Source organism: Drosophila virilis, chromosome X (genome assembly GCF_030788295.1).
Source record: "Drosophila virilis strain 15010-1051.87 chromosome X, Dvir_AGI_RSII-ME, whole genome shotgun sequence".
NCBI lineage: Eukaryota > Metazoa > Arthropoda > Insecta > Diptera > Drosophilidae > Drosophila > Drosophila virilis.
In genome coordinates, this window is record NC_091543.1 from 27,729,909 (window position 1) to 27,743,699 (window position 13,791).

The window sequence follows — 13,791 nt, forward strand, 5'->3', positions numbered from 1 at the left end:
GCGCCAGCGCGCGCATCCAAAGCTCAGGCAACGCGGGCAGCGTCAATCGGTGACGGCGACGGCGACGGCGGCAGCGACTGCGACTGCGACTGCGGACAGCGACAATGCTATCGACGTTAACGACAGCAACTGGTGTGTGCGTATTTATGTACACACACACACACACACACACACAAATACTCACACACAAATACAGTTAGTCTTATCAATATCAATAGCCAAATACTTATTATTTACACATGTATGTAAATAGATTCTAAATATGTGTGCAAATTGTCAGGACTCTTGCCCAAAACTGATTAATAAACGTTAACAATCCAAATTAAGGATTTTATTAAGTCTAATCAAATAACTAATAATTTTTCCTCTATAATTGGACATTTTTAATATAAGAAAACTTTATTTTGTGCCTTCTCATTTTCAAATATCTGCGTAACATCTCATGGAAAACGGACTCCACCAAGTTCCCGTTAGGCGTGTTGTATGTATGTATGTATGGGTTTGTGTGTGTCTGTATGTGTAATACCGTTTGTCCTGACTGACTGATTGATTGAACGCAAGATCGTAAGATCTGGGAGGCTGAAATTTTCACTGTAGTCATCTTTTGTGATGAATGTTCACGTTAAGAAAGCGTTTCGGAAAAATCCACCCGCATGTGTGGAAATTCGATCGGTTTAACCGATTTAAACTGAACCGGTTCAAATCCAGAATACCCATTTATTTTATATTTTCAATTAATTAATTTATTTTTATTTAATATTTTGTTCCTAAATATAACTAAACCGAAAATATAACACCCAACTATTCAATTTATCTCTCTCTCTCTCTCTCTCTCTCTCTCTCGCTCTCTCTCGCTCTGTACGTACTTGTGCTTTTAGCGATGTGAATGCATCAAAGTATATCACTCTCTCGCTCTTACACTCCCATTTTATAGATATACTCAGGTTATAGAATATTATTTTATTTTCTATCCTTTCTCGATGGAATTTGTTGATAAAACAAAAGAAAATAAACATAAACATGACTTAAACAAAATTCAATAACTAATTACCAGCTAGCTTAATTATCTAGTTACGGCCATGCCAACATGCGCCATTGCGCGCTCGGCTTCAAATATGGACACAAACTGCGGCTCCAATGTGGAGAGCGCACGCCGGCTAAGCAGGGAAATGCTCTTGACCTCTCCATGATCCCGCTCGAAGGCAATGTATTCGAGCCAAACGCTCGGCTCTCGCTTGCCAAAATATGTGGTCATGAATTCATAGCACATGCGCCAGGCTTTAATTGTGGATAAATCCTAAAACAAACGATATACAATAAATACGATATTGATAAGTCAATGATAATGGGGGTACCTTCAGTTTGGAGCTCTGTATTAGGTTGACCATCTCGCGATGCAGCTGCAGCGACATGGGGGGCTGTTGCGCCAATTTGGCATATTCATCACGCGCTTTGGTCGGCGAATGCTCGTGCCACAGATACCGCAAATAGCTGCAGCGCAGATCGGCAAATTCCGGCGAGGTCTCCTTGCAGGCCTGTGTATAAATGTCATTCAGTTGCCGCTTGGCCTGATTATCATTGCGCGCCCTATAATAGGCGATGACCATGTGCCAGAGGGAGAGTCCGGCGGCGCCCATCGTGCGGCGCACCTGGCTGAACAGCTTGTGAACGCTAGGCTCATCATCATTGCGGATATGGGCGGCCAGCAGAAGCTCGTGCATGCGCAGCGATGCATCGTGCTGCAGTGCCTCGGTCAAAATGCGCACACAGGCTTCTCCGCCGTTATCGGTGCTGCCCAGTATCATGCTTAGCGTGGCATAATGCCTGGCATGCATCAGCTGGGAGCGATGGCCATCTTGCAGCGCTGTCGCCAAACACTGTTGAATGAATGCGCGCTCCGATTTGTGATTTCTACTTAACGCCAGCATGGCGTCCAGATATAAGTTCCACATTTCCTGCGTCTGCAACTGCTGCACGGCAGCCTTGTAGACAGTCACGCAGAGTTCAATGCAACGCTTTTTCGAACGTGACTGAAACACTTGGACCGTGTCTGGACGCGTCTTTTTCTCGCTCGGCTCAGCATCGTCTTCGTTCTCCGCCATATTCATTAGATCACCCAAATGGAAGCCACGCAGCTCACGCTTCGCGAGCGCATCCCACAGTGCTGGCTCGCGTGAGAACTTTGTCTGTATATCATCGATAATGCGATGCTGTAGCCTGGCAGTGAGCTCCGCATGATCCTCACAGCATTCGAGCAATTTGAGAAAGTAATCCAAATTTGTTATGTTTGACAGGCTGTTACGATAGACGGCCGCGACGCGCTCCATTTGTATGTCCTGTTCCGAGACCGTGTTGTCGCCCAAATCACGTTTGTTGTCCGCCACAGCTGCCTCCTTCAGCTGTATATTGAAGAAGCAACTGTTGAGCGCTTCGGAGGCGGGATGTCGCTGTAGACCACGCAACAGTATGTCCTGTACGCGCGCAATATTGGCACGATTGTATTCGTAGAGCCACAAGGCGGCATTGATCCATATCTGTGGATCACCCCCATGGTACTGCGGATAGAACAATTCATTTTTACCACTTCCATTTTGCGTCTTTGTCTGTTAACGAAAACTCACCGACAGCATCTTCTCGTATATGCCAGCCACCTCTTGTGGCGCTGATTTCTTGCTGAACTTAATGCAGTTATCCCATAGAGGCTGTTCGTGGGCAAACTTATTGAGCATCTCCCTGTACATGCGCATTATCCGAGTGCAAATGGAGGCTTTTAGGCCGTTCAGCTTGAGGCCGGTCAGTTTCTCCTTTTCGGTGAGTGCTTTGTGCATTGTTTTCTCGTATGCAATGAATTCCAAATAGTCGGACATGGTTATATGGCTTTTGGTTATATTTAAGAATAGCCGTTCGCGCTTGCGTACACATTCTCTGCAATTTAAACATTTGCACATTTAATATTACAATGCATTTAAATACGTGTAGCTGCTTACCTGATTTGTTCCGGGGTAAATACTTGGTAGTGCTTCATTTGCTCATACTCCGGCAGCAGGCGCTCCTGCATCTCTGCAATGAACTCGCCCATGTTGAATTACTGTATTGTCTGTAAAGGCCGTCTACTAAATTAATATTTTAAGTTTTTTTTTTTTTGCCGTCGCGCACGTTGTTCACATGCCGTTTCCAATCAGCTGTAGCACGTTTTGTTATCGATAGTTGTATGCAGCCCTGTGTTAATTTCGATATTGCAATGCGATATGTGATTTTTGATGCATTTTTGCAGTTTGGTCACCCAAAATACCAAACTACTTAGCAACTGGTCACTTTTTTCAAACACAAAACTTTTAATTTACAGTAAATAAATAAAGTTTCCAAAAAACACAAACGCAAATTGCAATGGCCGAATTCTCAGTCGAGCGCGTAGAGGACAAACGCACAGTTAATGGTCGCACAGAATATTATTTAAAGTGGAAGGGGTATCCACGCAGTGAAAACACTTGGGAGCCGGTTGAAAATCTCGATTGTCCGGATTTAATAGCAACGTTTGAAGAATCATTAAAAAATAATAAAAAAGAGACTAAAAAACGCCTTTCCACATCGTCAACACCAGATTCGATACGAAGTAAGCGAAAATCATTCATGGAGGAAGATACCGACGAACAAAAGAAGTTAATTGGCTTTGATCGCGGCTTGGAGCCGTCAAAGATTCTTGGTGCGACCGACTCATCCGGATACCTAATGTTTCTGATGAAATGGAAGGGTAGCGATCACGCCGATCTGGTGCCCGCCAAGCTGGCGAACGTCAAATGTCCACAAGTCGTCATACAATTTTACGAGGAACGTCTAACCTGGCACACTGGCAATGGCAATGGCAATGGATCCGGTAGCGGATGTGGCAGTGCGCACGCCGCTGGAAGCGTTAGTACACCTGGCAGCACCGCTGAAGCTAGTCCGAGCGGCAGCATCAACGATGAAAATATAAAACCCGACGCTGGCGCCGAATTAGGGAACGGAGACGCTGTCTAGCTTATTTCACAGAACTCGTTAAGCCAGCAAAAACAATGCCATGCAAAACTGCATGGATACACACAGATACACACACACACACACACAGGCACATGCTCGCTCCTACATTTTTACATACAAATAACATAGACATAATCATACATACATACATAGATATACATACAGGCATGTTCTTTTTTGCGCCAACAAACACAAAACAAAAAAATTGAGCGTATTTCTAAAATAAAGTAAGCATACATTTTAATATGTATAACGAAAATAATAGCAATGTTTCTTTATCTTAAGCCTGGTTTGCGTAGATTTCCTAAATCCTTTTTACGAACATAACAAACATTAAATGCGATCTGGCAACGCCAATCGTCAAGTGGGCACAATCGATGTATTCGATAAGTTGCGCTGCCAAACCGGCAAACTAGAAATAAAGCTACTCCAAATGCAAATGTTGTGAGTTTCAATTAAAATTCAATAAATAATGGCACAATCAAGCTCCATGAAGCTGCTTGGCGCACGCAACATGAGTTGCATTGTGGAGCGCATGGAGTGGAACAACAAAATGGATCTCATTGCATATGGCACCGAGAAAGGTACGCAACATCCAGCTGACGCGACGTCTTAATTGTCTTATTTCCCTACTTGATCTTACCATGTGCGCTTGGAATTGTTTGCTGTAGGTGAGGTAATCATACAGCGTCTGAACTGGCAGAAAATCGTCACCTTTCCGACGCCCGGCGAGGATGTGCGAGTGCGTTCACTCAGCTGGCAAATGGATGAGACACTGTTGGCGGTCGGTTATAGCAATGGAAAGGTGGCGTTGCTGGATGCCGAAAGCGAAACCATAATATCGGGCCTAATCTACGATGATGACATCAAGAAGGTCTACTTCAGCAAGGCGATCAACTGCAAGGAGAGCCTCGACAGCTACACATGCAATGCAAAGGACAAGCACAGACGGTATTTACCGAAACTGCCTCCGTTGACCAATATCGATCCGTGCCTGAAGACGCTCGATCAGAAGTCATTTCCCAAGGGCTCACCCTGTTTTCTGGTGGTTATTATGCGCAGCGGTAAAGTGCATTTATTGCTCCTTGGCGCCCTGCAGGCGGGCAGCATTGATCTCACACAGCATGTACTAAATCCGGATCAGTTCGATGTGTACGATGTGCGTCTCAATGGCGACTTTAATGCCATCTATGCTCTACTTCGTGATGGCCAACAGCTGAAGCTGTTGCATTTTCATAATCAGGTGCTGCAGGATTCCATATCACCCATGCTCGAGCTGGCTTCCCACTGTGCCCACATACTGGAGACCAAAAAGTGAGTTCATCTCGGCAGTGGCTACTAACTGCAACTAACTGCTCCCATCCATTCATATATAGTTACATCAATGACACACAACAGTGCCTGACGGAAGCATGGGAGACGGTCCAACTGGAAATGGACAACAAGCTGACCAAGTATGCCAATTCGCAGGCATATGGCATGATATCGGCACACTTTCTGGAGCTGCTCGTATTCGGTTACGCCACCCTGGAGGTCGAGGAGTTTCTGTTCGAGTGAGTTAAGTCCCTACACTCAGTATACAGTGCTCATGGGCCCCGCCGCTTTGTTCTTCTCTTTTCACAATGCCACAGAACGTTGACGGAGAAGGGCTTCAAGAAGATAGCCAACTCAGTCGATCTGAGCCTCAACAATTTGCAAGGCCTTGTCTTCAAGCAGCTAAACGGAGCCGCCATTAACATGTTTTACTTTCTCAATACAATTGCGGGCTTTGGACGCATGACGCATTTCTTTGAGGTTCGTCTTGTTTGAAACGACAAAGTTCATCCCATTTAAAAACATTGATCCATTATAGGCACTCATCTCGCCGGATGTGGCCAGCGAGGCGATGCGCGCTTGCGGCTCCTATTTGCTAAAAGTCCATGAGCTGCAGCGCACGATTGATACGCTCGTTTATGACATGAAGCTGTTTCACTCTTGGATCATATTCACCATACTGCGTCTGTCCCATCAAGAGATACCCGATGATATGGTCTTTACCGGAAAGGAGAATGTTGCACTGGCTGAATTCTTTTGTGCCATGGAGCCCGATATCCCGGAACCCGGTGAGGGCGATGACGGCATTGAGGAGAAACCGGCAACGGCATCTGGAATAGCAGGAGAGGATTCGTCTGGTGATGCCAGTCCAAGTCCGACGCTAACCCCGCGCAGTAAATTCAATTTGGAGCGCGTTGGCCAATATCTGGAGAATTCATATCTAACCCAGCTGCAGACAGTGAATCCAGACGAACTCTGGCCACGCCTGCTAGCCGAAAACGAATGCCTGGCTCAGTGCAACCTGTTTGTGCCGCATGACAAGAAATTGTCACTGATACAGCAGCGCGACAAAATGTTTAACGCCATCGACGCAGTGTTCCATAAGCCCACGGAAAGCATTAGTGCCAGCTTCAAGCTGAGCACAGCTGTGATATGCAGTGATCTGCAACAGTATCCGAACGAATCTGCCGCTGACCCGGAACAGCAATCCAATTATGATTTTGTTAATTGCAGCTACCATGTGCACGAGGCGACCAAATGTGATATGCTGGCGTTGACAATCAGCCTACAAGAAGCCATGGTGCTGGAGTTCAGTCGCGGCGATGATTACTTGTTGCGCTGCACGCGCGTTCATCTGCATCCTGGCCCGATCACGCCGCAGCTGCAGGAGGACTACTACAATCTGCGCTTTGTCGATCTCCAATTCTACAACGAATCCTCCATATCTATGCTGGCGCAGACGTCAACGCCTGTCACCGGTGTACGTCCACACAGCTACTTTGTGCAGTTCTCGTTGAGCGCATCGCGCAATCACTGCACACAGCATCAGTTGGCACCCCTCATGAAGCTACCGGAGGCGACAGTGACGCACAGCGTGCACGATATACCGGATGCGGCCACATTTAAAGGGCTCGACGGTGTCTGTGAAATGTTGGCCGTCTCCGGTAGCCGCAAGGTGGCCACCGTTCTATCTGATCGCCGGCGCAAGATGACCATATACGAAATGGAGATAGAGGAGGAGGAGGACGACACGGAAATGTCCCAAGCGTCGTTTCTAGAGATCAGCAAAGAGTCTGTGCTGGCCACCTGTTCCAACGAAACGGATAAGGCTGACACGTAGTATTAACCAGCCAATGAATGGTTGGCCAAAAACAAAATGAAAACAACTCGTTTCAATCGTTAAATCAATCTAATGTTTAATACCAATTTTCCAACAGTGAAATTTCATGCGATTTTCATAACTTTTCGCTCCATTTGTTTTTTCTTGTTACTTAGCAAAGAAATAGTTAAGTATATTATAATTATAAAATACATGTATGTACAAAATTCAAAACAAGCGGTTCACGTACCACGTGCTGAGTCTAAATTAAACTTGATGCAACAAAATGCTGTAACATTTAACTTTGAGCCACGAAAATGTATGTCAACTAATCTAAACTAAGGCCCAAAACAGACAATCAACCAATTCCACTCCCCAAAAATAGAAATGAACAAAAATCAGGCAATCGTTTCGAGTGAGAGAAAACTAGTGCTTAATTGTTACAATTTGGATCCATAAAATCAATATATCTATATATATATATATATAAATCTGTAGCCAGACATAAGAAGTTAAGTGTTAAGCTAGAAAATAGTTAACCTGATCTTGGCATAATAGTTTATATATATATATATATATGCATACACCCAGCATGTCTGAAGCTAGCTACTCATCTATCCCGCTCGCACATCACCTTCTTGCTGTTGCAAAAGTGAAGCTACATTTTGGTATTTGGCTGGGATATGCATGATCAATTGTTGGTCAAGTGTCGTATGGGCGTTTGGGAGCAACTGAATTAACTGATTTCGTACTGATATGCATCATCCGAATCCTCGTCGCTGGACATGTCGCGTTTGCGTCTCCGCTGCTCGCGTTTGCTCAGCTTTTTGGGTGGCTGTAGAGGTGCGGCCGCAGCCATTGCTGTTGTCGCCTTTGGCTGATCTTTCTCCTCGAGCACTGCAGCCTCCTCATCAATAGTGGACGACTCAGGCTCAGCCTCAGCCTCTTCCTCCTCGGCTTTCTTCTGCGTCTTGACCAGTTCGCACAAGTATTTGTAGCGAACCAAGCACTCTTCCTTGGTCTTTTCGGGCACACTGTTGGCAATCTTTTGCCAACGATCGCCGCCGGCGGTTTTTCTATATTTAACGATGGCCGCCTCTAGAGCACGCTGCTGTTCCTGGCTCCAGTTGGTCTCTGGTATAAGCATGCTCTTTTCATTGACAGTTGCTGAGCCCTTTTTGCCCTTCTCCTTGCGCACCGCCTCCTGGGACTCCTGGACTATGGTCTCGGCAACGCTTTCCGTTTGTCCTGGTATCCGATAGCCGTTCTCCTTCATTTTGGCCGCCATGAATGTCACCTCTTGGACGGTGCGATTCATGGACTCGGCTATGGTATTCCAGCGACTGCCAGCACCGCCCGGATATTTCTTTACAAGCCTGATCAGTTCCGTCAGATCCTCGTCAGTCCAAAAGCCACCGCTAACCGTAGTCTTTAAACGCAAATGAAAAAAAAAAAAAAACAAAACAAAAAATTTAAGCAAGTATCGTTAGTTAGTTTGACAGGATTTGTCGCTCACCTTCTGGGAAACTGGACGTATTGCGTCATCTTCGGTTAGCTCGCGCGCCTGGATTTGCGAATAGCCGCGTAACTCCTCCTCGGTCTTCTCAGGGGCCCGTGTGTTCTGTTTGCGCTTGCGCAGATTCTCTTTCTGCTCCTTACGCAGACGCGCCTGCTCCTCAGCCTCACGTTCCAGTTTCTCCTGGCGACGTGCCGCTTCGATCTCCCTGAAATTAATATTGTCGATTCAATTGCATATGAGCTCAGCTATTTTACATACTGTCTGCGCTTCTCCAACGCCAGCTGCTTCAGTTCGTTGGCTTTGGTGAATGCATTTTTAATTGTCTTCGGCAGATTCCAGATGGCGACTGGTATTTGAATTGGCAGCGTATTGAGTAGTGATGGCATTGGGATCTCGTTTAGAATGACGTCCATGTCGATGTTTTTGTTGCGCTTCTGCAGCTTTTTGAGCTTGCTACCAAACACCTGCTCGGCTGTGTACTTCTTTTCCAAGTAAGCTGCCCAGGCGAACATGTACTGGCCAACGGTGATGATCAGGAATATAATGAAGGCGCCCTCGTAGAGACCAATCTTACGCATTCTGCGGTAATAATAGAGAGCCGACTTCCAGTTGGGCATGCCGTCGCGCAGCACCTTGTCGTATTTTTCGCGCTTGGATCCATCCTTGAGCACCTCGTAGATGGAGACGAGATTGCGAAACTGGATATTGGCATCCTCGGCCGGATTCTTGTCCGGATGCAGCACAATTGAAAGTGTGCGAAAGGCGCGCTTTATTTCATTATTCGTGGCAGTCTGATTGATACCCATAAACTCGTAGAAGTTTTTGTTGACCTCTTCGACGAGATCGAAAATCTCCAGCTCCTCGGAGTGCCAGGCGCTTGCTGAGCCGCATATTAGCAGTAGGCCAAATAGTAATGACGAAAATGTTGTTCTGGTATGCAGCTCCATTTAAAATCTTTTAATAAAATTCAACTAAAACCGAAAAGCGGCGGACCCCAGCACGCCTACACATTCACACATGCACACAGGCATTCGGGCACGCACTCACGACGAGCTGTCAACGTCAAAAGTGGCAACGTCAGCAGTAAACAAAAACAATACTTGCCAACGTTGCCATATTGTCCGACACCAGGGTGGCGGTGAGCTAGGCAAATAGTTTTAAATATGTGACGGCAAAAATATGTGCATTGTTCTCGAGTTTTAAGCGTATATTATCGACTGATTTAAAGCATACGCATAAGTATCACAAGTTTATCATATGGCAAATGTTTATATAAAATCAGAACTATCGATAAGTGCGACTGCAGCTCTGCAGTCCAGCACAGGTCTGTTAAATGCTAGCGATATATCGCATAGAAAACATAGCTAATAGCAGCCACACACAACCTAGCGCTATAGGATTTGCAAAAGACGAAAACAGTGAAAGCGGTGTGAAAAAAGCAGGCGAACAGAGATAAGAAACAAAATACAAAAGTCAACGCAAGCAGCAGCGGCGCAGCGTCAACTCAGCGCTAGCCGCTGGGGCTCTTTTTAAATGGATTAAGCGTTGCTCACACAACCAGATAACAATACGCCAGGGGGAAGCGAAGCGTGAGCGCGGACCGGACCGGAGCAGATCAGAACGGAGCCATGTCTTCGGCCGTCAATATACAAATCGTATCGATGCCGAATCTGGCCAAGATCGAGAGCTTTTTCAAGGATGTCAGCTATCGCGAAACGATCGAATATAGCGCCAATTTCAACACACGCCTCTGCATCGAGCGGCGACTGCGGCTGCCATTTCTCGATCCACAGACAGGCGTTGCACAGAATCACTCCCAGCTGTTCATGGACAAGCGACAACGAATGCCTGGCTTTCGCCAAGGCCAAATCTACACGTATCCCGCGGCACGTTGGCGCAAAAGTCGGCGTCAGTACTTGACCAAGATGTACAGGTGAGTTTCTCATTGACTACTTCCATGTTGAGAAATCGTAGCTAAATCTAACCTCTACACACACACACGCACACACACACAGTCGATTTCCCGAGCGCCCCTTTCAGGCGCTGCGCAAAGAGCACGAGGCATTGGTGGCCAGTGGCATAAATATTGGGTGCACTGGTGCCAGCGGCACCGCCAGCATAGCCAGCACCAACAGCAGCAGCTCAACGTTAAGCCTGCCCAACATGCTGACGGGCGCGGGCGCATCGACAACGCCAACAGTGCTGAGTACGCTACACAACGATACGACGCACGATTTTAACGGTGCGTTCAGCATGGAGGAGTCTTGTTCGCTGGGCGCCGCCGGCGGCGACACCTCCGACAGCAAAGACAGTCAATTGCAAACACAGCAGCAGCAACATCAGCAGCAGCAGCAGCAGCAACAATCAAAAGATGATCTGCCCAAGGAGTGGTTCTACGATGAAATGGACATGAACGACGTGGACTCGCTGGAGGAGCCAAAATCACCGGCTGACGATGAATACGACTATGATCCGCGATATGGTAATAAAAAGCGGCGCAAACGTCGACCGGGCAAGCGTGCAACGATACACGCCAGCTGCGAAACTGCCAGCACCAGCAATAGTAACAGCGCGCGACGACGCAGCGCTGTGACGCGGACGCGTGTTACCACGACAGATGCGGCGCTGGATGCGTCACTGGAAGCAATAGAGGCAGGCGATATTGGCGGCACACCGACATCTAGCGGTGGGCGCAGATCTCGCGGCGCTGGCACACGGGGCAGGCGACGTGCCAAAGGCGCAACAACTGGCAGCACCACAACTAACGCCAGCGGCATGCCCAGCAATACATGTGATCCGCCCAGTCCGGGCCTGGTTAATGAGCCACCATCTTTCGAAAGTGCCGCCGCCGCTGTTGGCGTTGGTGTCGGCGTTGGCGTCGAGGATGGCAATGCGCACTTGCGCAATTATCGCAAGTATCTGTAACGCTAGGATCAGCCCATGGTGGCCCATAGATGGCATTTTGCATGGACCACATTCACCCACTACCCAAACTACCTATCAGTCTATCTACTTATCTGTTTATTGAATTCGTTTCCTAAACGGTGATTACTATTTTTTTCAACATATGTAATTTAAAGTTAGTTTAAGGCTTAGTTTATTAGTTCCTTATTCGAGTCCAGCACCTGAACCGACCCGATCCGACCAGACCAGACTAACCAGGACGAAACCACCAAAAACACATCCGAGCAGGCGTAGCTAAATTTGTATTCTACTGGTAACTCTGTCGCCTATCTAATTGTACGTTCCCATAGCCAATTGATTGTTGATAATCTAACGTATACACATTAATATATAGAATATACATAGGTATATTTATATATATATATATATATATAAAGCAACTTTACTTAAACTAAAATGAACGCTGCGGCCAAATCAATCGCAATCTTCAAACGGTCATATTCAATTAATTTTCTTTCAATCTTGATTTGTGCTCTTTTTTTTTGTTGTTTTTTCTCTTTAATTTAATTTAAATGTTAAGTTGAAATTTTAAATTCATTGGCGTAATGTATTCTTAGGCAGTGTGGTAGGGTTTAGGGTTTCAGTCCAGTCCAGCGCAAAAAAAAAAAAAGAAAAGAAAAAAACAATTTCGTAAACCAAAATTTTTCTATAGGAATAAATAGTACATTTCTTAAGGAGGCGAGCTGAAAACAAAAGAAAAAGAGAGAAGAAAAAAAAAAGAAGAAAAACTGTGTACATTTTGAAAAATCAAAGACAAAAATTCTAATAAAATTGAAAAGAAAGAAAACAAAAATCATAATTTTACACACCTTTGGAAGGCTTTTATACAAATTTTTGAAGTTTTTTAGATCTGGACTATACATGTTTATTGTATGTACATAAACAGTGTACATTACACTAGCAATCAAAACTTGGCTGAAAAAAAAACTAAATAAATAAAAATTAAAAATAAAATTTGTATGAAGAAAAAAAAACAAAAACAAATACAAATAATATTTATGTATATAAAACTCGTAATTATAAAGCAATTTTCAACCGATCTCTATATTGTTTTGTCTATTCGAATCCCACATACAAACATTATTTGAGAACACAATATATATTTTTATGTATAAATTTTATGCGACAACAGAATCAACAATTAATGATCATTTCCTTTATTTACCGTAACGTGTTGAAGTGAGCAGTGAGAGAGAGAGAGAGAGATGACGTCAGAAATTCTTCAGCTTACAGGCAAAAGTTTCACAGTGAACGGCTCCCGTTAGGGTTTTACCGTTTAATGATCATATGGCGCTATTGCTGAAAAACTATCGACGCCAACTCTGTTGATGTATGGCTGCTTACAGATTTGCCGATTTGCTGGCTTTGGAATTGGATGCCGCATCAGCGTTTGCAGCCTTGCTGCGTTTTGGCAGTGTGTGCGTGGATGTTGGCGATGGCGTTGAGGATTGCGCTGTGCGCTTGCGTTTGTTTTGCTTTTGCGACAGGTCGTTGAATGCCTGCACTATTTGCTGATACATTTCATCGACATTGGGAAACTTTTGGGCGCGCGGTGTGCGTTTTAGACCGGACCAAATCGGACGCTGCTCATTGGCATTTGTTGTGGGATGGGGGGCGAAGGACAACTCAAATGCGCCGCGTCTTGGAGCTCCTTGGGCATTCAGTTGCAATTGGAGCTGAAATGGCTGGCCTGCTGCTTGAATTTTACTTAGCAGTGCGGAATGCAGCTCCTCGGCGCGACGACGAAAAACTCGTCACGAGCGGCAATGCTCAATGTAAAGCACTGGATTAGTAGGATCCAGCGCTTTGGACTCCTCGCTTTCTGGCGGCGACTGCATGAAAATATATATACTGATTTCATTCATTCAAGTAAGCGACATATTTGTTGTAACTTACACGTTTAGGGGCAGCCTTTTTAGCACGCTTTGGCGGCATTCTTACTTCTAAAACAGAAACTGCCTTCAAAAGAAAATGCGCGCTGAAATTCTTTGCAGAGGGATATTGTAAACATGTATCGATATTTGAGTGCCTATCAACAATGTGATTGTAGTACTATTGTGAATTGACAAAATATATGGCCACACAATTCTAGCACAAAATGCACAAGTGCATAACTATCGATAATTTATTTAGCCAGCTAATCAAATAAAATGTTTGT

The 13,791-nt window shown here is 45.4% G+C and overlaps 6 protein-coding genes across 7 annotated transcripts; 3 read left to right on the forward strand and 3 right to left on the reverse strand.

Annotated features, from left to right (window-relative positions):
- Positions 1-940: 940 nt before the first annotated feature.
- On the reverse strand, positions 941-3,188 carry LOC6631608 (U3 small nucleolar RNA-associated protein 6 homolog). The gene is made up of 4 exons (XM_002055030.4): positions 2,988-3,188; positions 2,622-2,925; positions 1,356-2,555; positions 941-1,297 (listed from the first exon to the last, which is right to left on the reverse strand). Exons 1-4 carry the CDS (start codon positions 3,077-3,079, stop codon positions 1,064-1,066), a joined length of 1,830 nt encoding a protein of 609 aa, XP_002055066.1. The 5' UTR covers positions 3,080-3,188; the 3' UTR covers positions 941-1,063.
- Positions 3,189-3,292: 104 nt separating this feature from the next.
- On the forward strand, positions 3,293-4,279 carry HP1b (Heterochromatin Protein 1b). Its single transcript, XM_002055029.4, has one exon. It carries the CDS (start codon positions 3,388-3,390, stop codon positions 4,015-4,017), a length of 630 nt encoding a protein of 209 aa, XP_002055065.2. The 5' UTR covers positions 3,293-3,387; the 3' UTR covers positions 4,018-4,279.
- Positions 4,280-4,351: 72 nt separating this feature from the next.
- On the forward strand, positions 4,352-7,387 carry APC4 (anaphase-promoting complex subunit 4). Of its 2 annotated transcripts, none has more exons than XM_002055028.4 (5): positions 4,352-4,601; positions 4,689-5,331; positions 5,394-5,570; positions 5,649-5,811; positions 5,870-7,387. In XM_002055028.4, the coding sequence occupies exons 1-5, from the start codon at positions 4,490-4,492 to the stop codon at positions 7,169-7,171; spliced, it is 2,397 nt and encodes a 798-aa protein (XP_002055064.1). In that variant the 5' UTR covers positions 4,352-4,489; the 3' UTR covers positions 7,172-7,387. The 2 variants fall into 2 exon arrangements, with proteins under 2 accessions (XP_002055064.1, XP_015026505.1); XM_015171019.3 differs by having other exon boundaries at positions 5,394-5,564.
- Positions 7,222-9,725, reverse strand: LOC6631539 (uncharacterized protein F54F2.9). Its single transcript, XM_002055027.4, has 3 exons — positions 8,928-9,725; positions 8,667-8,874; positions 7,222-8,579 (listed from the first exon to the last, which is right to left on the reverse strand). Exons 1-3 carry the CDS (start codon positions 9,614-9,616, stop codon positions 7,887-7,889), a joined length of 1,590 nt encoding a protein of 529 aa, XP_002055063.1. The 5' UTR covers positions 9,617-9,725; the 3' UTR covers positions 7,222-7,886.
- Positions 9,726-10,017: 292 nt separating this feature from the next.
- On the forward strand, positions 10,018-12,292 carry tth (toothrin). Its single transcript, XM_002055026.4, has 2 exons — positions 10,018-10,602; positions 10,685-12,292. The coding sequence occupies exons 1-2, from the start codon at positions 10,298-10,300 to the stop codon at positions 11,592-11,594; spliced, it is 1,215 nt and encodes a 404-aa protein (XP_002055062.1). The 5' UTR covers positions 10,018-10,297; the 3' UTR covers positions 11,595-12,292.
- Positions 12,293-12,617: 325 nt separating this feature from the next.
- BthD (BthD selenoprotein) lies at positions 12,618-13,677 on the reverse strand. The gene is made up of 2 exons (XM_032439099.2): positions 13,530-13,677; positions 12,618-13,465 (listed from the first exon to the last, which is right to left on the reverse strand). Exons 1-2 carry the CDS (start codon positions 13,566-13,568, stop codon positions 12,974-12,976), a joined length of 531 nt encoding a protein of 176 aa, XP_032294990.1. The 5' UTR covers positions 13,569-13,677; the 3' UTR covers positions 12,618-12,973.
- Positions 13,678-13,791: the final 114 nt, after the last annotated feature.